Source organism: Staurois parvus, unplaced genomic scaffold (assembly GCF_062004578.1).
Source record: "Staurois parvus isolate SC_StPar_1 unplaced genomic scaffold, SC_StPar_1.0 ptg000602l, whole genome shotgun sequence".
In the NCBI taxonomy this organism is placed as follows: Eukaryota; Metazoa; Chordata; class Amphibia; order Anura; family Ranidae; genus Staurois; species Staurois parvus.
The window spans coordinates 1,142,849-1,169,505 of NW_028318398.1; the positions used below are offsets into that span (position 1 = coordinate 1,142,849).

The 26,657-nt window shown below is 43.9% G+C and overlaps 1 protein-coding gene across 1 annotated transcript; it reads right to left on the reverse strand.

Annotated features, from left to right (window-relative positions):
- Nucleotides 1–333: 333 nt before the first annotated feature.
- LOC149449828 (vomeronasal type-2 receptor 26-like) lies at nt 334–26,657 on the reverse strand. The gene is made up of 8 exons (XM_089692722.1): nt 26,599–26,657; nt 26,223–26,514; nt 22,843–23,145; nt 20,454–20,603; nt 17,462–17,558; nt 12,423–12,664; nt 7,301–7,424; nt 334–1,238 (listed from the first exon to the last, which is right to left on the reverse strand). The coding sequence occupies exons 1-8, from the start codon at nt 26,655–26,657 to the stop codon at nt 334–336; spliced, it is 2,172 nt and encodes a 723-aa protein (XP_089548848.1).

The following is a 26,657-nucleotide window of genomic DNA, read 5'->3' on the forward strand; positions in this document are numbered from 1 at the left end:
TGACATCATTGGTTGTTTATTTTGTCGGTGGCTAGAAAGTTGGGCACCCTGGATGAAAAAGGCCGTTCTGTAGTGATGTGGCTGCCAGTAAGAGGAACCTCTAAACCCAACAGGGAACAAAGTTTTGAACAAATTCAAAGTGTCAGATATCAGAGATGTCCATAGCTTTTCAAGAGAGCAATAAATAAATGCATGGACCTTTGGAAAAGCTTGAAATATGAAAATTTAACAGTGGTCATTCTCAATATACTGAGAAAATAACATTTGTATTGTTATAGATGAAATTGCAACATTAGCAAAGTAATCATATATATATAACACTAAAAATATATGTTATCCTCTGTTTTCAAGCAAACCTGTTTTTGTATTCAGGTCAGGTCTGAACAGAATTATGTAACATTTTTGGAAAAATATACAACCAAGAAGTCCAATACTTGATGCCATTATAGCAAAAATCTCCACAGCCACCATGTCTTTCCCTTTAGTGCTCAGATAGGCCGGGATCATGGCAATCCAGACACTGCAGAACACCAGCATGCTGAAGGTGATGTACTTGGCCTCATTAAAACTGTCCGGTAATGTCCTGGCTAAAAAAGCTATAATGAAGCTCACAGCTGCCAGAAGCCCCATATATCCCAGGACAGAGTAGAAGCCGATAACTGAACCCTCATTACACTGAATGATGATCTTTCCCTGATAAGAGTGAGTGTCCTGATCCTGGAAGGGAGGAGAAATAGACAACCAAGTGACACAGATTAGGACTTGAACAAGTGAGAACACACAGATTATAAGATTGGGCAGATTGGCTCCCATCCATTTCCTCCAGGGACTTCCAGGTTTGGTGGCTTTAAAAGCAATACACACCATCATACTTTTGGCAAGTAGAGAAGAGACGGCAACTGAGAAGATGACTCCAAAAGAGGTGACACGCAGCATGCAGGTTATATCTACTGGACGTCCGAGGAACAAGAAGACACAGAGGAAGCTCAGCATGATGGAGACCAGGAGGAGATAGCTCAGGTTCTGGTTATTCGCTTTAACAATGGGGGTGTCCTGGTAATGTACAAATATCCCCAATATTATACCAGTCAGAAGACAACAGAGGATGGAGACAGATGAAAATACTGCAACAATTGTATCCTCAGTGTAGGAGAGAAATTCCACCGATTTTGGAACACACCGATCCTTCTTCTCATTTGGCCATTCATCATCAGGACATTTCATGCAGTTTTCACTGTCTGCAGGAAGATCAATACAAATACAATGAGCATCTGTGTCAAAGTTTCTAAGAAAAAAAAACATATGTACTGTTTGCCTCACAGCTAGCAATTTGATTTCCAGTTCATTGTGGGAGAGTGAATAGTATTTAAATGTCAGTGTAAGTTGTATTATAGATTGATCTTTTGTTTTATTTTTTCTCTGGTTCTATAGCTATCATGTAACATAAAAATAGGGTTGCCGGACTTCCTTTTATGTAGAGACTGGCTATGGCCAGTATTAAATATGAAAACATGATTGATGCTTTTAAGAAATTGCAAAGTTTGTAAAAAAAGAAAAAAGAAGAATGTAGAGGAAATGTTGGCACATTGGTCTCTTTCTCCTACACCTGCTACTCCACCCCCCAACTGGACCCACCATGGAGTTCTGCAATATTCAATTTCTGATAAGTATGGTATGACTTCATTGTTGTAGACATGGGTACTACTGCACTGTCTGTGATGTGTGATGGCACCTACTTTGACCTTGGGCTTTTTTTTGTGGATAATTTTTATTTCATTTAAACAACAAAGACATACAATATATTGCCATAAGAATTGGGGCACCCCTGCAAATCATTGAATTCAGGTGTTCCAATCACCTCCATGGCCACAGGTAAATAAAATCAAGTACCTAGGAATTCAGACTTCTTCTAAAAACATTTGTGAAACAATGGGTCGCTCTCAGGAGCTCAGTGAATTCAAGCGTGGTACTGTGATAGGTTGCCACCTGTGCAATAAGTCCATCCATGAAATCTCCTTGCTACTAAATATTCCACGGTCAACTGTTAGTGGTATTATAACAAAGTGGAAGCAACTGGGAACAACAGCAACTCAGCCAAGAAGTGGTAGGCCACGTAAAATGACAGAGTGGGGCCAGCGCAGACTGGAACACACAGTTGCCAACTATCTGCAGAGTCAATAGCTAAAGACCTCCAAACTTCTTGTGGCTTCAGATTAGCACAACGACAGTGTGTAGAGAGCTTCATGGAATGGGGTTTCATGGCTGAGCAGTTGCATCCAAGCCTTACAACACCAAATGCAATGCAAAGCGGCGCATGCAGTAGTGTAAAGCATGCCACCACTGCACTCTAGAGCAGTGAACACGTGTTCTCTGGAGTGACATATCATGCTTCTCAGTCTGGCAATCCAATGGACGTGTTTGGTTTGGTTTGGTTGCCAGGAGAATGGTAATTGCCTGACTACATTGTGCCAAGTATAACATTTGGTGGAGGGGGGATTATGATGTGGGGTTATCTTTCAGCGGTTGGGCTTGGCCCCCTAGTTCATGTGAAGGGAACTCTTAAGGCATCAACATACCAAGACATTTTGGAAAATTTCATGCTCCCAACTTTGTGGTAACAGTTTGTGGGTAGCCCCACCAGTGCACAAAAAAGGTTCATAAAGACATGGATGAGCGAGTTTGGGGTGGAGGAACTTGACTGTCCTGCGCAGAGTCCTGACCTCAACCTGACAGAACACCTTTGGGATGAATTAGAGCAGAGACTGTGAGCCAGGCCTTCTCATCTGACATCAGTGTCTGACCTTACAAATGTGCTTCTGAAAGAATGGTCAAACCTTCCCATAGACACCCTCCTAAACCTTGTGGATGGACTTCCCAGAAGAGTTGAAGCTGTTATGGCTGTAAATTGTGGGGCCAACTCAATATTGAACCCTACAGACTAATGGGGGATGCCATTAAAGTTCATGTGATGGAAAAGCAGGTGTTCCAATACTTTTGGCAATATAGTGTATAAGCTTTATGTTTATGTTGCCCTATGGGATGCTCCAAAGTGCCATTGTTCTGTTGAATGACAACTTTTAATTATTTCTCCTTTGATACATGTTCCTCCGGTCAGTGCCCAGCCACTATGCCCTTTTTTGGCAATCTCTTGACTTCTAGCTTAGAAAGTGGCCAATATTGAAGATGACGGTTTGGCTCCAAACAATTTCAATTGGGTTCAGATTCCAAATCTGAATTTCAATATTTTTTTGCTATACATTTCTCAAACCGAACCCCGGTACATTCGGCTCATCCCCAATTAAGATGTTGACAAAGGGAGTGCTATGATCTCAGTGAGATGTTAAATATCTATAGATGTTACCCTTTACACGTTACCAGCAACCATGCACATAACATGAAATAAAATATCTAATACATGGTCCACTTTATAACATTTTAATCTTCATTGGTTGGATTCTTTTCCAGGTCAACGACTTACAAATAAGTGAAACCAGAAATGAATTAAAAACTCTGCATCTGGAATGTTTAAAAATTAAGTCAGTAAGGGCTGCTTCCATATTTCTATCCTCACTATACAAGTGTGAAATGTCATATCATTTTATTATTAAAGTTATAGATTTCTCAAGTAATGATGAGCTGAATGTACCTGATTTCGATTCGTTGTACACTCTGTAAACTTTTCGGATACTGAAAGTACTACTTAGACTTCAGCTTGCAACAAAATCCATAATCAGCCCGATTCTGTTGCAGGATGAAATCTGAGCAGCACTTTGGAATGGAGGAGAGATGCCAAGGAAAAGTCTAAAGCTACCATAAGAGACTGTGACACATGTTCACTGGGGAGCTGGATGAAGACCATTGGGGGAGCTGAGCCTCATGATACGGGATCCATGGGAAACTGTACCTTATTGACTCACTTGTTAATGCAAGGGGTCAGAGTTGTCTGATGAATGTGGTGTGAAATCCCTGTGGTCCCTCACTGGATGAACCCCAACCTGAAAACACATCCTTGGAGCACTCTACACTCACCGGCCTCTTTATTAGGTACACCTGTTCAATTGCTTGGTAACACAAACTGGTAATCAGCCAATCACATGGCAGCAACTCAATGCATTTAGGCATCTAGATGTGGTGAAGACAATTTGCTGAAGTTTAAATTTAGCATCAGAATGGGGAAGAAAGGGGATTTAAGTGGCTTTGCATGTGGCATGGTTGTTGGTGCCAGATGGGCTGGTCTGAGTATTTCAAAACTGGCTGATCTACTGGGATTTTTACACACAACCATCTATAAGGTTTACAGAGAATGGTCTGAAAAAGTAAAAAATATCCAGTGAGTGGCAGTTGTGTGGACATAAATGCCTTGTTGATGTCAGAGGCCAGTGGAGAATGGGCAGACTGGTTGCAGCAACATTCAGATGGTAGGGTCAGAATTTGGCGTAAACATCATGAAAGCATGGATCCATCCTGCCTTGTATCAGGCTGCTGGTGGTGGTGATATAATGGATGTTGAGGATATTTTCTTTGCTCTAGCAAAGTGTACCTAATAAGGTACACGTTGGAGCACTGACACATTTGTGGTGGAATCTTTTATTGTGGACTATTCTATGGATATGATTTTGATTAATTTCAGTATTTTTTTCCATCTAAATAGAGGGTAAGGTAGCACTGTTACCCATAGCGGGGGGAGGGAGGGGGTTTACACTGAATGCATTGAGGTGTTGTAACACTTTATAACAGCAGCTTCCTTTATCATCTGTGTTTTTATGTGAGTTGTTTTGTTGGCTTACATAGGCAGTGCGGGATATTTTATGATATCATGTTAGCTATATGGATTGATGTGGAGTTACATTTCTGGGTCTCTACTCCACGCAGGAAGCTTGGAAGGAGGAAAGCTTGGGACTTCACCGGCCCCCTTAGAGAGGACCACTTGTTAGGCAGGGAAGGAGCAGCACAGCTAGGAGGCCAGGTAGCAGCCACCAAACCATCGTCAACACAGGAGAAGGGCTGAGTGAGTAGACCTTCACCCTCTGGGCCAGATAGGGAAGGAGCACTCTGGTGGGAAACTACCCAGGATTGTCTTACTTTAAAGTGACAGGCACTGGATCCCCTGCTCAGGGACTCCCCCAGAACAGCTGGATAAGGAGTATCTAGGGTCTGGGGTGGTATGCTGGTTAGCTCTCCAAGAGAGGATTTTTTTTGCTGGAAAGTCTTGTATTTAGTTCCAGGAAGCTGACTTCCATTGGGCATCCCATACATCCCTATCCCTATCCCAGTTAAAATCTCCTAATAAAACTACAAAACAAAGCTCAGGGACTGGTTAATGTCTCCTGGATGAAAAGTCTGACTGAGGAAATGTGTGTTGCCTGGTTGTGCAGGACTATAGGGGGACTCAAAAACTTCAGCAGCTCCTAGGTAGGCAGTGCTACATTTTTCTTTGTAAATGCCAGGCCGGTTGCAGTAGCTTGCATACATAGTACAGGGGCATTGCTTCACAGGCAGTTTAGGGTACCCCAGGCTTGGTATTTAAGAAAATGTTGCATTATTTAATATTGTTCTTAAAGCACGTCATGCCTGCCAAACAGACATTTTTCACCTTTTTTTTTTTTTGCTTAGGTAAATTTCTCGGGGCAGTACCCTGCAGCACCCCCTCATGCCACTTACTTGACAATCCCTTGTCAATTAGCCTAGAAAATGGCCATGACTGACTTCTAATTTTTGGCTCCCATTGATTTCAATAGGATTACATGTTGGCATCCAAACTTAGGTAAAGTTTGCAGAGTGCACAATGGACCGAACTCAAGTGGGTATGGCTCATCATTACTTGAGAATTTTAATAGAATTTGTGAAAGAATTTCAGATTCGGCACCAGAACTTTAGCTAAGTTCCTAGATCCTGCTTCAGACTGAACCTAGGTACGTTCATCCCTATAACTCCATCGCCAATCACATCATCCAATGCACACAGTCCACCAACATGATCCATTCCCAATGACTTCTCGCCAAGAATTATGTTTTTGAAAAGTGCAAAAAATACCTTTTGATTCCGCAGGAAATAAAGAGCTGTCCTATCCCAGTGTTATCTCAACCCTCCCAGTTCTTGACTAAGATTACAGAACAATTGCTCTCTATATTTAAAAGATGGGGAGGGATTTGGTTGTTCAGTAAAGTAGCAAAAGATGATTGGGCAGAGCTGACACCATTTATTTTTATTGCGGTGTACAAACTCCTGTGAAAATGAGCTTACCTTGTAGTAATGTACTGAGTATTTTTTTTTACCTTGATGTACTTTAATTGCTTTCCCACCACCCTATAGTAGAACTACTGCTACAAGGTGGTAGGGCTGCGCAAAATCAGGTATTATACGTGATTTGCATTCCCGGGCAGAGGACACACTCGTGCAGCCTACCGCGCCACCATTGGCGGCTAGGGATGTCAATCACCGGATTTCCGCTGGCACCTGGCGATTGCAAAGTATCACTGACAGGGGAGAGACCTGTGTGTAAGAAACACAGATCTCTCTCCTGTCAGCAAGGACATGCTGCTGTGTATTACTCTGCACATCAGAGAAATACACAGCAGCATGTCTTCCTAGTAAAACACACATTGCACATCACGTAAAACAGCACACAGCACACTGTTAATTTTGATCACCCCACCCCTTCCTGCCCAGTGTCATTAGTACAGTGTTAGTGCTTTTTATTAGCACTGATCACTTTATTAGTATCATTGGGATGTCAGTAGCAGTTAGTCAGTTCCCCCTCAGTGTCAGAATGCCCGCCGCAGTCACGCTATAAGTCACTGATCGCCGCTCTTACTAGTATAAACAAACTAAAAATCTCAGTATATATACCGCCATTTGTAGACGCTATAACTTTCACGTAAACCAAATAATTTACACACATTGAGATTTTTTTTTTTTTTAGCTAAGACTTGTAGCAGAATACATTTTGGGCTAAATTTAGGAAGAAATTTTACTTTAAATTTGTTTACTGGATATGTTTTATAGCAAAAAGTCAAAAATATATATATTTTTTCAGAGTTGTCAGTCTTTTTTTGTTTGCAGCGCAAAAAATAAAAAACACACAGGTGATTAAATACCTCAGAAAGAAAGCTCTATTTGTGGTAAAAAATGACATAAATGTTATTTATGTACAGCGTTGCATGACCGCACAATTGTCAGGGAAAGTAACACAGCGCCGTAGCGCAAAAAATGGCCTAGTCAGGAAGGGGGGGGGGGGGGAATCCTCTGGAGGGCAATAGTGGTAATCTCTATCCAGACCAAAACAAATCACAAACTCTACCGGAAATGTTGGATATCTCTTCTTCTGGACATGGGACACACTCATAGCAGCATTTGAGAACAGAAGATCCAACCTTTTTTCTGCAGCCAGGTAAGCAGGGCTCTGAGCATCGAGATACTGGGACCTGAAATTCAGATATTATTATTATTATTATTAGTATTTTGTATAGGTCTATCACATCCCATGAGACTATTATCCCATGGTAATTACACTGTGTGCAGCCCGAACAAACGATCCTGTGTGTGGAGGAGCGCTGCACTGACAGGAGAACACAGCACAGCCTCTCTCCTGTCTCCTGTGGGGGTGGGGGGGGACATACAGGTGGGGAACATAATGTGAGGGGTTGGAGGGTTAACTTGTGCTCGTAATTTGTGCTTGGAATAAAAAGGTAGAGGGATTGGTGAATATTTGTTCTGGGGAGGGTGATTGGGGGGGGGATATTTGCTAAAAGGGGTGATTGGGGTGGAAGGATATGTGCTATTAGGAGGAATGAGGGGGTTATGTGCTAGGAGGGGGGGATGGGGGCATATGCTAGGACTAGGAGGGGGATTGGGGGAGATATGTGTTTGTAGGGGGATTGGGGGAATATGTGTTTGTAGGGGGCATTGGGAGGATTGGGAATATGCTAGGACTAGGAGGGGGGATTGGGGGAGATATGTGCTAGGTGGGAGGATTAAGAAGGAATATGTGCAAGGAAGGAGTTTGGTTGGATATGTGCTGGGAGGGGGGATTGGGAGTGGAGGGATTTGGGCTAAGAGGGGGATTTTTTCATGCAGGGGGTGGGGGTTTGTGCTAGGAGGGGGTGGGGGATTTTGGGTTAAGAGGATAGGGCTGGAGAGGATTTGTGCTGGGAAGAGTAATTTGGAGGGGTTTGTGCTAGGAGGGGGAATGAGAGGGGATTATGCTAGGAGGGGGGATTTGGGGGATAGGATTTGTGCTGGGAGGGGGGTTTGGCAGGAAGGATTTCTGCTAAGATGGGAAATTTGAGGATAATATGACGTGCTCTAGGAGGGATGATTTCTTTGGGGAGTGAGACATGATATGAAGGCACTTAACAGATCCTCATAGCACATAGCTGATATTTGCTTGAATTTCCTTACAGACGCAGCCTCAATCTGTAGCCAGCCACACACTGTGCAGATGGATGCTGTGTCTGTAAGGGAATCCAATCTTAGCTATGTGCTGTGGTGTGGAGGAGCTATGAGGCTCTTCTCTGTTGACCATTGTCTTCTGCCCTGCTGACCCCTGTCCTCTGTCCTGCTGACCCCTGCCCTCTGCACTGATGACCCCTATCCTCCATCCTGGTGACCTGATAACCCCTTTTCTCCACCCTGCTGATCCTTGTCATATGCTCTGTTGCCCCTTATCGTCTGCTGACCCCCCTGTACACTACCATACTGACTCTTGTACATTGTCCAGCTGCACACTGTCCTCTTCTCTGATAACTCCATGTACACTGTCCTACAAACTAATGGCTTCTATAGACTGCCCTATAAACTGCTGATCCTATCCTCTGCCCTGCTGACCCCCTGTATACTACCCTACTGACCTCACATCCTCTGCCCCCCTGACATTTTTTACTGCACCCCCACATCAGACAGCCTAGATCAGGCCCTGCTTGACAAGTACACACACTCACGCTAACATTTAAAATGAACTCTCCACAATTACCATACACTCTTATTTATTCCTAGCAAACGTTTGCATAAAAAACAGGAATTCTTGGTTCATGTACATTGCAATATATGTTCAAGTTAGCCAACTGCATCAAAGTGATTCCTATCACTAAGAATTTTAATTCTTGAGATTTCCTTCCTTTACAATCTCATATGTTGTATATTTGTAAGTCATTAAGATCTGAACTCAGACATACACTATATTGCCAAAAGTATTGGTTGGCCGGCCTTTACACACACATGAACTTTAATGGCATCCCAATCTTAGTCCATAGGGTTCAATATTGAGTTGGCCCCACCCTTTGCAGCTATAACACCTTTAACTCTTCTGGGAAGGCCGTCCACAAGGTTTAGGAGGGTGTCTATGGGAAGGTTGGACCATTCTTCTAAAAGTGTATTTGTGAGGTCAGGCACTGATGTCGGGGGAGGAGGCCTGGCTCACAGTCTCCACTCTAATTCATCCCAAAGGTGTTGTGGTTGAGGTCAGGACTCTGTGCAGGCCAGTCAAGTTCCTCCACCCCAGACTCGCTCATCCATGTCTTTATGGACCTTGCCTTGTACACTGGTGTGCAGTCATGTTGGAACAGAAAGAGGCCATCCCCTAACTTCTCCCACAATGTTGGGAGCATGAATGGTGATTAAATACCACCAAAAGAAAGTGGTTTTAAAAAAAAGATAACAATTTAATTTGGTTACAGTGTTGCATGACTGTGCAATTGCCATTCAAAGTGCGACGGTGCTGAAAGCTGAAACTTTGCCTGGGCAGGAAGGAGGTGAGAGTACCTGGTTATTGAAGTGGCTGGATTTGGGTGGACCTTGTAACACGTTCTAGCTTCTATTTCTTCTCCCCATGGTCCCCTCCTCCCTGTGATGGCAGGTGGGGGTTCTTCTCCCCCCATTCTTGCACCCATTGTGACTTTTCAAAAACGATTGTGGCTGTGCAGGGCTCTGCCTACACAGCCATGTCATTCATTCACAAATTCCTGTGAATGGATAAACTACAAATACCATCTTTGGTGGCAGTCGGACTTGTAGTTTCATGGGCTATGGGGGTGCAGATGAGCGCTCTCACACTCCCTGACATGTCCTCCCACTTTCAGACAGAAAGTCAGTACAGAGGTATGGGCTGCAGCTGGAGGACAAGTCTGGAAAATATGTCCATTTATTATTTTTTTCTGTGAAGATGAACTGAATGTGTTGCTATTTAGACCCTTACAGAGCCCTAGTTAACTATTACCAGCCCTAATTAACTCCACCCCCTTATCTCCTTAGATATTATTTTTCTAATGATTTATTTAGTTATTTATCTTTTTTTAAACAAATAATATTTCAATTTTTTTATTTGCTTTGTTCAAGTGTTTTTAGTGCTGCATTAAACTGTGCAACATGTAAACAAAAGATGTTATTCACTTTGTAAATAGCTTTGGGACACTTGGACCAAAACTGTAATTTTAGTGTCATTATATTGGGGAAGATTATAAAATGAAATGTATACTTTTTATCTACAGTAACACTATTTTTAAGCACTAAGTAGATTGTATAAAAAAATATTTTTTTAAGACAATATCAAATGATAAAAAGTCATATCTGTCCCTAAAAACCAATGTACTGTACATATTACTTTGTTACTTTGTTTTCTAGAAGCGGAGCTCCACCCACAAGTGGAAGTTCTGCTTTAAGGACTGGTCCCCTGCTACCTGTTAAGGATTGGCACCTTTGTGGGGCGAGGTACCCGAAATTGACAGCTACCCATTCCCACTTCCACTGCAGTCACCCAGACTGTCCCCCTGTAGTCTCCTGTGACATGTGACAGGTGTTGCGCATGCGCAGTGGGCACCCGGCTGTAAAGCCACAAGCTGTCACAGCCGGATGCCCACACTGAAGATGCCGGTGCCAGGAACACAGGGTGGACAGTGAAACCGGTTGCATGGAGGACACCGAGGGATCGAGGGACAGGTGAGTTAGTTTCATTGGAACTCTGCTTCAAGTAATGACTTAACAAATAAACAGGCCCATAGCAATGATGTAACAATGACTCTGCTTCCTAAGTGTAGGCTTGAGACATCAATAAACATCAGTGTACAATTTGCTATGATAATGGATGCTGTATAATATTTGTACATACAATCTCAGCACATATAATATTGTAATCCAAGACTGTAATAGCAATGTATCTCTACACAGTTCCTATTTTTCTAATGAATCCCAAATTCTTCATCTTTATTGTTATTCCAAGTTTACACTCACCGTCCTCTTTATTAGGTACATCTGTTCAATTGCTCAGTAACACAAATTGCTAATTAGCCAATCACATGACAGAAACTCATTGCATTTAAGCATCTAGACATAATGAAGATGACTTGGTGAAGTTCCGAGCATCAGAATGGGGAAGAAAGGGAATTTAAATGACTTTGAATGTGACATGGTTGTTGGTGCCAAACGGGCTGGTCTGAGTACTTCAAAAACTACTGATCTACTGGGATTTTCCCACACAACCATCTCTAGTGTTTACAGAGAATGGTCCGAAAAAGAGAAAATATCCAGTGAGACTCAGTTGTTTGGACAAAAATGCTTTGCTGATGTCAGTGGTCAGAGGAGAATGGGCAGACTGGTTCGAGATGATAGAAAGGCAACAGTAACTCAAACAACCACTTATTACAACCAAGGTATGCAGAATACCATCTCTGAATGCACAACACATCAAACCTTGAAGCAGATGGGCTACAGCAGCAGAAGACCACACCAGGTGCCACTCCTGTCAGCTAAGAACAGGAAACGGAGGCTACAATTCACACAGGCTCACCAAAATGGGAAAATAGGAGATTGGAAAAACATTGTCTGGTCTGATGAGCCTCGATTTACGCTGCAACATTCAGATGGTAGGGTCAGAATTTGGTGTAAATAACATGAAATCATGGATCCATCCTGCCTTGTATCAATGGTTCAGGCTGGTAATGGTGGTATTTTCTTGGCACACTATGAACCCCCTAGTCCTAACTGAGCATTGTTTAAATGCCATGGCCTCCCTGATTATTTTTGGTGACCGTGTCAATCCCTTTCTGATTACAGTGTCCTCATCTTCTGATGGCTACTTCCAGCAGGATAATGTCACACAACTCAAATCATCTCATACTGGTTTCTAGAACATGACAATGAGTTCCCTGTACTCCAATGGCCTCCACTGTCACCAGACCTCAATCCAATAGAGGACCTTTGGGATGTGGTGGAACGGGAGATTTGCATCATTGATGTGCAGCCGACAAATCTGCAGCAACTGTGTGATGCTATCATGTCAATATGGAGCAAAATCTCTGAGGAATGTTTCCAACACCTTGCTGAACCTATGCCATGAAGAATGGGCAGTTCTGAAGGCAAAAGGGGGTCCAACCCGGTACTAGCAAGGTGGACCTAATAAAGTGGTTGGTGAGTGTATATCATGGACTTACCTCATTGCCAAGCTTCCATGTTATGGCTTTAGTATTCATTTGTAATTGCTGATCTTCTGGTGCCCAGGATGTAAAATTTCCCACATCATTATAAATCATAGTGTCATTATCCTTAAATACCCAATTTGTAATTTTGTAATGATAAACAAATTCTCCGTATTCATTAAAAAATGATCTTGGCTCGAGTAATCCAAATTCATATTTAATTTCTTTTAAAAGATGATACAACTTCAATTCGAATATAGAAAGATAAAACGTGTTAAGTAAAGAAAAGCAACCAGACAAAGGAAAATCAATATTTATATCCAGCCCCCAGTGTCCATCAGATTATTTCTAGATCTTGTAGAAAATAATCAATATACTTAGTTGTCACAAACTGAGCATGGTGGAGTGACCTGGACCCTACTCTGACTATGTCTGGGTTCCCTGAGGAGTTTTACATACTGTCACCCTAGCAGTACAGTGTCACCATGGTGACACTGTACTACTTGTGGGGGGTGATTTTTTTTTTTTTACACTGATTGCTTTTACACCCATAAAGGCTGTAAAAGCAATACTTTTTCCTTCTCTCTGGCTGCATTCTTTCAGCCATTGAGAACTACTGTGTGAGCTGTGATTAGTCACAACTTATCACATGGTACAAGGCTGTTGTGAATAGCCTTGTACCATGTGACCTCAGTGATCATTCACAGATTTCACACGTACTAAGCAATGATGTCAGAAGTGACATCTTGCTTACTACTCTTCATGTGATCACTGATTGGCCAATCAGTGATCACATGATCAGGACCTCGCACAGAGGTCCCGTACGACGATCGGTGTTCCACTGTGTCCAGAGGACACAGCGTGCACCGGATTGCGGTGCTGCATGCTCCCAGGGAGTGAGCACAAGCAGGGGGTGGGGAGGCCATTTATAAACACTGCACTGCCACCGTCCGGCCATTTATATACAACGGCCGGATAGGAGGTGGTTAAAAAAATAAATAAAAAGCACACACCAAACAACAACAGAAACAACACCCATCCAAAGGTCCGTCAAAATACATAGCAGATCCTAAGAGGGGTCTGTGAGCTGTTTAAAAAGAAAAGCTGGTACTGAAGTGTAATTTAAAATACTTTTGTAAATGTCAGTGATGCAGCTCATTCTGTACATCACAGAGATGCGCCCCTTAACAGGCAGGATTAGGGCACCCCCCGGCATGTTATTTAAAGGAAATGGACATTTTTTTAATGTTTCACTTTAAGCATTTAAATAAATTACAGCTTCTGGCTGAATGGAATTTTAAAGATTTTTTTTGTCTTGGTACATGTTCCCCAGTGCAGTGCCCACCTCCCATGCTATTTTGTATACACCCCTTTCCTACAGTATAAGCCCATGAAAATGAGAATTTTTAATTTGTCAGATTTGGGTTTGACCATCTGAGCTTCTTTAAAGCTCTCCGAACAACACTTAAACCGAAAGACACGCTCTCAACACTTTACATATATTCTATACTATATTGCCAAAAGTATTGGTCGGCCGGCCTTTACACGCACATGACCTTTGATGGCATCCCAGTCTTAGTCCGTAGGGTTCAATATTGAGTTGGTCCCGCCCTTTGCACCTATAACAGCTTCAACTCTTCTGGGAAGGCCGTCCACAAGGTTTAGGAGGGTGTCTATGGGAAGGTTGGACCATTCTTCCAGAAGCACATTGTCAGGTCAGGCACTGATGTCGGGGGAGGAGGCCTGGCCTACAGTCTCTGCTCTAATTCATCCCAAAGGTGTTCTATGGGGTTGAGGTCAGAACTCTGAGCAGGCCAGTCAAGTTCCTCCACCCCAAATTCACTCATCCATGTGTTTATGGACCTTGCTTTGTGCACTGGTGAGCAGTCATGATAGAACATGAAGGGGCCATCCCCAAACTGTTTCCACAAAGATGGGAGCATGCAATTGTCCAAAATGTCTTGCTATGCTGACGCCTTAAGAGTTTCCTTCAATGGAACTAAGGGGCCAAGCCAAACCCCTGAAAAACAACCCCACCCCATAATCCCCTCACCACCAGACTTTACACTTGGCACAATGCTGTCAGGTAAGTACCATTCTTCTGGCAACCGCCAAACCCAGACATGTCCATCAGATTGCCAGATAGAAAAGCGTGATTCATTACTCCACTGCTCTAGAATCCATTGGCGGCGTGCTTTACACCACGGCATCCAACGCTTTGAATTGCACTTGGTGATGTAAAGCTTGGTTGCAGCTGCTCCGCCATGGAAACCCATTCCACGAAGCTCTCTATACACTGTTGTGCTAATCTGAAGGCCACACAAGGTTTGGAGGTCTTTAGCTATTGACACTTTAGACATTTGGTGACTTCTGCGCACTGTTCTCTTCAGCGTGTGCTGACCCCACTCTCTCATTTTAAAGGCAAATTTGTCTTTATTACTTTTTATAAGAAGACATATATATATAAAGAAAAGGGAAAACAGTGAGTACAGGCATATGGGACCAGAGCACTGGTCTAAGCATGAAGACAATTCAAAAAGAAAAACAATCTGAACACCACAACGATAGAATTAGTAAACAACATAAGCATTACAATGACATATGACCCAGGTGCGCACCCTAAGGTAAGGCACAAGGAACATTAATATCTGTCACTGGATAGCTCACTGTAGCAAAAAATGTAGCAAGAAGGAAAAACAAAGGGAAAGAAAAGAAACAAGCACAGGAAGTGAGAAAAGGCAGAGGGGGAGTCAGGAACCGAGAAAGGACAGGGGGCAGGGCCACACCGGTGGTCACCTGGACAAATGCCAGAGGGGGAACATGACAAGTAATATCTGAAGCAAGGAAACCAGTACCTAGACAGATGACAGTGAGTCCACTAGTCCAAATGAACGAGGTTTGGGGAGGCACAGCAGGAACACACAATTCCCGAAGGCTCGTGGAGGAGAAATGGAGCCAAACCCACCACAATAACTTATGTTTGTCATAAGTGTCATTGGCAAACGCCAACATTTCTTCCATGCACAAAATATCCTTAATTGTAGAGACCCACAAAGAAAGGGGAGGAGGGGTGGCTGTTTTCCAAAAAAGGGGTATCAGTTGGTGAGCCGCAGATAAGAAGAAACACAGTAGGCATCTCTTTTGTGCCGCCAAGGAACCCAGTAATATACAAAGAAGAGCCATCTCCGGGGAAGAGGTCAAGGACTCGCCATAGATTTTATTATAAACATCAAAGGCTTGGTACCAAAATGGTTGAATTCTGTTGCAATCCCACCAAATGGGGAAATGAGTGCCCACAGCCTCACTACAATGCCAACAAAGGTCGGATGTAGAAGAAATACCCTATGCATGGACAAGGGATCCCTATACCGTATCATCATGAGAGGAGCTTAAAATTGTATTTCTGTGAGTAGCAGGATATAGAAGATTTATGGGTAAAATGGAATGACGTAAGCCATTCCCCATCAGATATGTCCCTACCCAGATACTGGGACCACGCCCTGGTATAGGATGGAAGTTCAGAGTGAATCGCGGAATGTAATAATCTGTAGAGGGAAGCTAAAAGATGTCTGGTAGGTTCAGAAAGGGAACATAACTGCTCAAACTCAGAGAGTGGGCGATGGATATGAGAGGAGGAGTGCAAGTGTTTACAAAATGAAGATAAGTGCAAAGCAGTCAGCCAATCCCTGGGACAACCCAGGAGGAGAGGGAGGCCCATCTGAGGATGAATAAAGCCATGAGCTACCAGTCAGGAGGCATGGGAGAAGGGACCAAGAACAGAAGAACCCATCCCTTGTGGAAAGAAAGGATTGTCAAATAGAGATGACAGAGGGGAAATATCGGAAGACAGTAGGGTATTAAGGCCACATCTATGCCATACATGCATGTCCTCCACAGTTAAGGGCGACAAGCCGGGGAAGCGCTGTAAGTCATGGCCGTAACCCCAGGGGAAAGTTTGTAAATCGATCGGCAATAGGTCTTGTTCCACCATGGAAGAAACCGTACATAAGGGTCTGGGGAACCAATCAAGCATATGTGCCAGCAAGGCGGCTCTGTAATACAGCTCAAAATCAGGCAAACCTACTCCACCCAAGAGCTTCGGATAAGTAAGCAACTTGTACTACAGTCTCGAAAAACCACGATGCCAAATGAACCTGATCGATATAGAATGCTAGGAGAGGAAGAAACTCCTGGGCACCAAAACCGGTATAGTCTGGAAAACATAGAGCAATTTAGGTACAGTGTCCATCTTAAGGGTGTTATTGCGTCCAAACCAGGGCAAAGAGGAAGCTCCTCATGAGGCCAAGTCTTTACGCAGACAAGAAAGCAGGGGCAGACAATTAAGGGAGTACAGTTCAGCAAGACTGGAAGGTATCAGTACTCGGAGGTAGGAAATAGCCTTCAGACACCAATGAAAAAAAAAATTGGAGTGAGGATGCGACAACATATTGTTGGGCAGAGTAATATTCAGCGCCTCCGTTTTTGAGATATTCAGTTTAAAGTTACTGTACGAACCAAGCCTATGAAACTCATGAAGTAGACTAGGGAGTGAGATGAGTGGCTGTTGCATGTGAACCAGAAGGTCATCTGCATAAAGAGAAAGTTTGTGATGAGAGGAAGGGGTACAGATACCCACAACAGAATTGTTAGCCCGTATAGCCCACGCCAGGTGTTCCATAACCAAAAAAAAAGTAGAGAAGAAAGAGGGCATCCCTTCCTAGTGCCGTTCAAGATAGAGAAGGACGAAGACGATGTGTCATTCACAAGAACCAACGCCATGGGATAAGACTAAAGGGACATAATCCTGGCAGTATACTTTGATCCCAAAAAGTTTCACAAATAACTTGACATCTAGGTTAATCAGGGAAATTGGCGATAACTACTGTAGAGGGATGAATCCTTATCCAGTTTAGGAATAACTGAAATATTGTCTGAAAGAAAGGCTGGATAAGACAGGTGAGAGTCGTCAATGACATTAAAAGCTTGGGCTAAAAGCGGGGCCAGCAAAATTTTAAAGAATCGTGGAGAAAACCCATCGAGACCCATGCACTTACCGGATTTGAGATCTTTAATTGCCCCGAGGACTTTTGGAACAGGAAAAGGCTTCTCAAGATCAAAGAAGTTCTGTACATCAAGAACCAGCGAAGCCATCTAGGGGATGTATTGAAAGGGGCAAGGGCCAACAGGAGCATCAGGTGTCAAAGGAGATACATTTTAGAGTTCAGAATAGAAAAATTCAAACACCAAGGAGATTCCCTTATTATTATAAGTTTTGGTATTATTGGGTGCCTGAACACATTGGATCGGGTGACAGGACGGGCAAGAGTGGAGTACCCACGCCAAGCGTTGGCCACATTTATTGGCTAAAGAATAATGAGTATTATGCGCTGTATCACATGCAATGAGGGAGGAGGAGTCCAGCAATTGAAGTAGATCCTGGTTGGCATTAGACAGCTCAACCGAGAGCAAAGGATCCAACATGCGCTTATGAGTGGACTCTAAGGCCGCGACAACCGAAAACAACCGGCGAATGTCCGAAGCCCGGGCCTTCTTTAAGCTGGAGCAGTGCTGAACAAAACCCCCCTGGAGAACACATTTGAGGGCCTCCCAGTGGGTAAGGGGACCCATAGTATCTGAAGCAAGGTCAAGAAGAAAATTTTGGATAGCTTTCGTAACCTCCACGCCACATAGGGAGTCTTTAAGCAAAGTATCATTTAAACGCTAGGAAAAACAATGAGAAGACATAGAGAGGTTGTGTACAATGAGATGAATGGGAGAGTGGTCCGACCATAAGAAGTGACCAAGTGAGGCTGAAATAGGGGAATCAAGTAAGGACTGCGAAACTAAAAAGTAATCAATGCGGCTGTAAGACGCGTGAGCCGCCGAGAAATAACTATAGCCCCGCTCCAAAGGGTGCAGAACTCGCCAGATGTCCACTGAATGCAAGTCATGTAGATGGGATTTAATTTGAGTTAACACTCAGAAGGAAAGATACGATTTACCTGAGGAAGTATCCAAGACAGGTGAAAGAGCTATATGAAAGTCACCTCCCACGATGAAACAGGGACCACCAAAAGAGGACAATTTGGTCAGAACCGCAGAGAGAAAGGGACCTTGGTCTTGATTGGGACTATAAATATTTGCCACCATAAAGACTAAATCCTGATGTTTCAATTTAAGAACAATATATTGACCGGTAGGATCTATGAGGGAGTCCAAGACCTCAGGACTAAAGGTACTATGGAAGGCCACCAACACCCCCTTAGACCTGGCTTGTGTATTAGTACTGTGGTACCATTGGGTGTAGCAGCAACTCTGGAGAACCGGAATACTGTCCGTATGGAAATGGGTCTCCTGAAGGAGCAAAATTTGGGATTCAGTCTTATGAAAGTGATAGAGCATTTGGCTCTGCTTCTCTGGGGTATTGAATCTTCTGCAGTTGACAGAGGAGAAACTAATTGGGGTCCTACCCACCATAGGGAATAAAGGGCGAGGGAAACAAATGCCACCGATGGCGGCCCCCCGTGTCACTCACGATTCTCATGGGAGAAGTGTAAGCCGTGTACCGGGGTTGGCTCCCCAGGATACAGTAAAGTCACGAACGAGGAAAGCAACCTCAACACCAGCTTTTGCCACACCTGGATCTCATCAGATTTTCAGCCCACACGGCCCCTGCATTCACCATCCTCTAAACATGGCTGCTCTCTCTCTTCTTCTTGTTCCCTCAACTCTGTGTGAAAACTCCTCCTCTTCATGAATATAGAAATATCTATGCAGTCTGAGGCTGTGTTAGAAAAACAGTGACATCTTGTGGCTAAACTGAAGAATGTCAGTCAAAACATTTAATTTATTCCACACAAGCAGTATTCAAACAATGAGAGCTGTTTCCCCATCTCACAGAAGTAAGAAGGAAAGGGTATGGGGGAAGGAAAAGAGAAAGGAAAATACAAAAGAACAGAAGGCATAGAAAAGAAAAGGAAGAACCAGTAAAAGAAGAAAACCAGACAGGAAAAACTAGTAGACAAAGAACCGTCTAAATACAATACAGTGCGTAAAAAAAAACACACTGAGAGGCCTAGGTGGGGAACTTCAAAGGCACATTGAGCAGGTCCTGGTCCAGGCCTCCCGCAGGGAAACAGATACCAAGAGGGAAGCTACTCAAGTTAAAAAGCAACCCCCTCATGAAAAATGTGTATAACATACCCTCAGGAGGTAAATGGAGGAAAACAAGCCATCCTTCTCTCCAGAGAAGCATGAGCCCACGAGCAGTGGGAGAGCTTCCCCCACAAAATGAAAGGCGGGGCGCAAAACCCTCACAGGAAGGATTAAAGGAGCCCCCTACCATTCCCCCCAAAAACACAGGCAGTAGTACTCAGGAGCTAACCCCAAACCAAAACACACAATGTATGGCTAACAAAAAAAAACAACATGTAACAATTACAATTCAAGAAAAATAACGTTAATGTAGTGATGGAACCAACAGAACCCCGGAAAACACCTAGTAGGGGTGGAGGCCATGCAGTCAAATGCAAACACAAATAGAAAAAGGAAAACCTCCCAATGCGTAGCAGCTGGGAAGTCAACCATCTGGAATCTTCTGAGAAGAGGACCTGGAGCGCTTCTTACTGCCAGACCACTGCCATTGTGGGGCAAAAGGAAGACCTGGAGTTGGCGGTTGAAAGGGCCAGTCCAGAAGAGCCACTTGAGACAGTTCAAAAGTGCAGAGGAAGGTGAGCAAGTCCCCGAGAGTGCGGAACTGCCCAGATTTACTATTCTGGGAGGCACTGAGTTGAAAGGGGAGCCTCCATTGGTATCTAATGTGTCAATCCTGTAACAGCTGAATGAGTGGGCGCAGGGCTTGGCGCATGTTCAGTGTCTAGCGGGAAAGGTCAGGGAGGAACATCACTGGTATCTCGTTAAACAAGATGGTATCTTGTGTGCTGGCTGCACACATAATGGCATCCTTGACCTTGAAATAGTGAACCCTGCATAGAATATCACAAACAAAAGAGGGGTCAGGATTCCTTGGCCCAGAGTATGGTGTACGCGGTCCAGCTCAATATATGCATCTTTAGGCTGTTGCAGTAACTGGTTGAAGATGGCAGTAATCGCTGCAAGGAAGTCCTTAGATTCTATGGACTCTGGAACACCCCTGATCCGTATATTGTTGCTGCTGTTCCTGTTCTCTATATCATCCTGTTGGTACATGAGTTGTTGTAGAATGAGAGTTGAGGGCCTCATCATGGGACTGTAATGCGTTACAATGGCCGTCAGAGGTATTTTCAATGTCTTCCATACGTAGACAAAGATCCTTCTTAAGATCAGAGATCTCTTGTTTGTATGTGTTCTCTATGCGCTTCACACAATGTTCAAAGTCTACCTTAGTAGGTAGGGATCTAATATATTCATGAAAGGACCTGATATGAGACTGCATGCCCCAGCCATTCCCGGAGCAAAGAGACATCTGAGAAGGGCTACGGGACCGCTGAAAGAGCCTGTCAGAGTTCCCAGGAGAGGAGAGGTGGCCCTGGGAGCTAACCTGCATGTCTGCTTGCGGCTCTGTGTCCCGAGGAGCAGAAGAAGGTCGACGCCATCTTGTCTGCTGGAATATGCAAGGCCGCGGCCGTAGACCTCTTGAAGCATAAATCACAGCTGGATCGGCCCCCACCTGACCTCCTGGGGTTCCAGTGCTGGTTCCTGCCCATGGAGCAAGTGACAGGAGCAGAGGAGAAGGTAAATATCCCTGTGGGAGAAGTGTGGACTGGGACCTGCCTGAGGACACGTCCTACAGCTCCATGCGCCCCAAGTCACGCCCCCCCCGCTCCCTCATTTTACATGAGAGTTGCTGTTGTTCCCAGTTGCTTCCACTTTAGCAAGGCAAATTCACGGATGGACTTATTGTACAGGGGGCAAGCTATCACGGGACCACGCTTGGAGTCACTGAGCTCCTGAGAGTGACCCATTCTTTCACAAATGTTTGTAGAAGCACTCTGCATTCCTGGGGGCTTGATTTTATACACCTGTGTCCATGGAGGTGATTGGAACACCTGAATCCAATGATTTGGAGGGGTGTCCCAATATTTTGGCAATATACTGTAGTGTATATGTATAGGGTGTAGCTGAAAAAACATTTTAGTGCCCAATCATACCGGTACGGTTTTAATTACACCTAATGCAAATTGAAATCACACCTGAAATTTCATCTAATGAATGTGAATGTCAGTGTCTTAACATGTGTGATTTGTGGCAAGGCAATTTCTATAGTTCTTGCACTACTTTTTCTGCAGTTTTGATGCGATTTCACATACATAGAATATAATGGAAATTGCACTGCAAATTGCAAGAAATCATTGAAAATCTTCACAAGTAGCCATAAAGTCTTCAGAAATTGCACCTGAAATTGCACACAAATCTCACAATTTTAAATCGCAGCGGTGTGACCGGTGACTTAGTAGAGGGAAGCCTGACAGAGCAAGGGAACATTAGTGTAAAAAACATTTATTCACCCCGTTCATATTGCAGCGTGATTTGTCCCTGAAAGTGTCTCTACCATGAATGGGCCAATTAGTAGATTTGGTAGAGGGATTGAATATTTGAAAATTGACCATATCGCTTTTTTATTTTATATTTTCCAAAAAAAGAGAGTACCAGGGGCGGACTGACAACTCATGGGGCCCCCGGGCAATAGGGGATCATGGGGCCCCTGCGTCCTTGCCCAAACTCAAAAAAGCTTATGAAAAAGATACCAGGGGCATCTCATGGGGCCCCCTACTGACCCTGGGCCCTCAATAGGGGATCATGGGGCCCCTGTGTCCTTGACCAAACTCAAAAATGCCTATGAAAAAGGTACCAGGGGCATCTCATGGGGCCCCCTACTGACCCCGGGCTCTCGGGCAGTGCCTGAGTTTCCAAATGGTCAGTCCGCCCCTGGAGAGTACTCTACCTTGTGCCTGTAAGGTTGTTTTGTATTCAATGTTCCTTTATAGATCAGGTTCATATAATGCAGTACTTCAGCCATAGCTTTCACTGCATAATAAATTCGTGGAGAGAGTCCTTGATGCACAAAAGGAAATAAATTTGGAACCATTTCTCCCATAGAACTATTATTGTTAAGTAGACATGAAATGGTGCTATTTTCATTTTCTTTGTTTGCAGACATACACTTTGCAATTGATAAAATATAGATGTCTCTAAATGAATTAGTTAAGCTAAAAGTCTTGTCGATTCCATCAAAAAAATGTTCTTTATTTGGGATGAATAAAGGGTATAAATCCACAGCCAAGCTACCATTAAAGATAGACTTTGGATTATATCCAGAAAAGCTCAAATACCTCAGAGGAGGAAAGATAAATGTTTTATCAGAGCTAGTACTTTCTTCATATAAATACATATACAATATACTCTGACTGATAAATGATCCACATATTACAATTACTTTAGCTTTAGAGTCTTTAATAAAAGCACGCTCTATATCAGTGTCATCAGTAAACATATAAGGCCCGATTGATATTATATATTCCACACAAATACTGTTACTTTTCATGTACTTTATTAATATCTCTTTATCTTTTTCTCCGGCATCATCTTGTGATGCAATTATTCCAACCCACGTCCAGCTAAAATGTTTCAGCAACTTAATAACAGCCATATAGTGAACGTGGTCATTCTGAACTGTCCGGAATACATGAGGATAGAGAAGCCTGTTGGTTAGAGAATAGTCCGTAGCTCCATAACTGATCTATAGAACAGAAAAAGAGCCATTATTTTCAGTGCTGCTGTCAATTTTATGAAATATATCCACAAGATAAAAGGAATTGAAATAGTCTTCTATAGTCTAGACCGGGGGTCAGCAACCTATAGATTGCTTTCTATCAGTTGATCGCGGCTAGGTGACTGGTAGATGGTGGTCTGGGCTTGCGGACCCCCCATCCCTGAGCATCAAACAGAGTGCAATGCTATGTGATCTTTGACTTCTCCCATGTTGTTCAGGTAGATCTCCACCTCTTTAACCACTTGCCCTCCAGAGGGTTCACCCCCCCCCCCTTTCCTGACCAGGCCATTTTTTGTGATACGGCGCAGCGTTACTTTAACTGGCAATTGCGTAGTCATGCAACGCTGCACCCAAATTAAATGTATGTACTTTTTTCCCCACAAATAGAGCATTATGTTGGTGGTATTTGATGGCCTCGGCGTTTATTTATTTTTTGCACTATAAACAAAATAAAAAATGACAATTTTGAAAAAAAACAATATTTTTGACTTTTTGCTATAAAACATATCCGGTGAAAAAATTTTTTAAAATCTATTTCCATCATAAATTTAGGCTAAAATGGATTCTGCTACATGTCTTTACTAAAACAAAAAAAAAATCCCAATACGTGTAAATTAATTGGTTTACGTGAAAATTATAGCATTTACAAATGGTGGTATAGATACTGGGATTTTTTTAAATATATACTAGTAATGGTGGTGATCAGCGACTTATAGCGGGACTACGGCGGGCATTCTGACACTGGAGAGAACTAACTGCCACTGACATCCCCAGTGACACTAATACAGTGATCAGTGCTAATAAAATCCACTGACACTGTACTAATTGCCCTGGGTAGGAAGGGGTTAGGAAGGTGTTTTACTATGCAAGCAGCATGCTGTTGTTTACATACAGACCTCTCCCCTGTCAGTGTTTCTTGGCGATTGCCAGCTGTCGGTGGGCAATCTTCGGCCGGGACCCGGTGATCGACAGCTGTAGCCACCAATGGCAGCACATGTAGGGCGACATGTGTACGCCCCCTACCAGGTAATGAAAAATCACATTTTATATGTGAATTTGCACAGCCCTGCCACCCTGTAGTGGTAGATCAGCTATAGGGTGGTCAGGAAACGATTAAGGTTGCCTACCCCTGGTCTAGACATATAGGGGTTTATATACTAAAGCTGGTTCACTCAGAATCTGGTAGAGCTGTGCATGGTAGCCAATCAACTTCTTCGCTGCAAGGAGAGGAGAGAAAGCGGTGTAGATTTAAAATCCCTAGACCTGTGAAGTGGTTTTCTCTCCTCTCCTTGCAGGGATGACAGTAGGGGCTAGATTGCATCTGATTGGTCAACACCGTCCATGTGAGGGTGCTGATCAATCAAAAGCCCTCTAGCCCAAACTGTCATCCCTGCAAGGAGAGGAGAGAAAAGTGGGGATCTGAAATCCTCACCACTTTCTCTCCTCTCCTACCACTGAGAATATGGAGCATCTGCTTCCATAGTATACATCCCCAATCTCCCACTCTCCGCTCAGCATGGGATGAGTGCAGGGAGGTTTTCCACACCAATCCTGTGTGAACTCAAGCTATAACAAGCCTGGTCCAGTAGCTATCAGTACAGATGAGCTTCTAGTTCAGCGTCAACCCATGCTCTGACTGAGTTTTGCTTGTTTGGAGGATCAGCGAATGAGTCAAACCTCCTGCTGGAGTGGGAAATGCACCAGTATTGCTAACTGTGAATCATCCCCACCTAACCCATTTTGTTGGAAATTCCCAGCTAAAAGGTGAATGTGAACAAAGGGGTGGGGATAGTAAACAGCACGGGGTGACCCCCAAAATTCATAGGAGAGACACCACCAACATTTTTAGGGGGACTTGCCAGAAAGAATGTGGATTCTCTTAAAATTCTGCACCATAAATATTCAGACTGCTCTCCTATCCTTCCACCCACTATAATTAGAGAATCCTCTAGAATACAGAGGAAAGCAATCATAGCAGCAGCTTGTGAAACACTGAGCAAGCCAGAATAATGATAGGTGGAACTGATAGGCGTCACTGATGATGGGTACTGATAGTCAGCACTGATAGGCGGCACTGACTGGCGGCACTGTTGGGTACTGACTGGCTGCACTGCTGGGCATTAACTGGTGCAAATGCTGGGCACTGACTGGCACAACTACTGGGCAGTGACTGGCAGCACTGCTGGGCTGCACTGATGGGCACTGGTGGGTAGCACTGATGGGCACTGGTGGGTAGCACTGATGGGCACAGGTGGGTGGCACTGATGGGCACAGCTGGGTTACACAGGTGGGGGGCACTGATGGGCACAGGTGGGTGACAGGTCGGTGGCACTGCTGGGCACAGGTTGGTGGCACTGATGGGCACAGGTGGGTGGCACTTCTGGGCACTGGTGGGTGGCACATGTGGGTGGCACTGCTGGACACTGGTGGGTGGCACTGCTGAGCACTGGTGGGTGGCACTGCTGGGCACGGGTGGGCGGAACTGGTGGGTTGCACTGCTGGGCACCGATCACCAGGACACTGATCATCAATACTCTGATGATCGGTGCCGATCCCCGCTCTGACAACTGCTGGTTCTTGGCAGTACATTCCCCACATTCTGACAGCGTGAGGAAAGTGCAGCCGAGAACCGGCAATTGCATTTCCCTGTGATCAGCGTGTCATTGTACACGGCTGATCACGTGGTAAAAAGCCACTGTGATTGGCCTTTTACCACATCACGTGATGAACTGTGTCCGTAGGACACAGCGATCATGGAGATCGCTGGGGGCGTGCAGGAGAGCGCGTTCTGGGAGGATGTCATATGACGCCCTCCCAGAACTGGCTGGCCGCAGTGTAGCCTTCATTCGGCTATCTGCAGTTGGCAACTAGTTAAAGACGACATACTAAATATAATTGTTCTTTAAAACTTAATATCAGGAGGCGTTCCGTGCACAAAGCAGTTATTTTCACAATCATTTCAGTTGAATGAAATGCATTTTCTCATTGGCTTTATTTGATTAGAATTTTGCACATGACGGAAAGATAAAAGGCTCAGCATCTACCTGTGTATATCCATAGATTCCCAGTATCTCTGCCATTGGAATTGTTGTCACTGAACAAAGATCTCCAATGAAACCCGCCAGTTCAGCTTTTTTAGAACATGAATAATTAGGGACCGTCTTCCGTGGTCCAGATAAAATCCTTAGAACATTCCTTACAGCAAAACTAGGATGCAAATATGAATCTAGCACACGAAATCCAAGTGTAATATTGGGCAAAATTGTTGGATCCTCATTGACATCACGTATAGCAGAAAGAAAAGCAAGAACATTTATAATTGCAGCAGATTCAAATCTGTAAAGAAAAACATATTTGTATTGAATAAGCATACATTTTACAATGGACTTACACCAACTGGCCTCTGATGGCCTCTCCTACATCTCTGACAAAACAAACACTCGTCTTGGTGGCACAGAGACACAGTAACCACTTCCCAT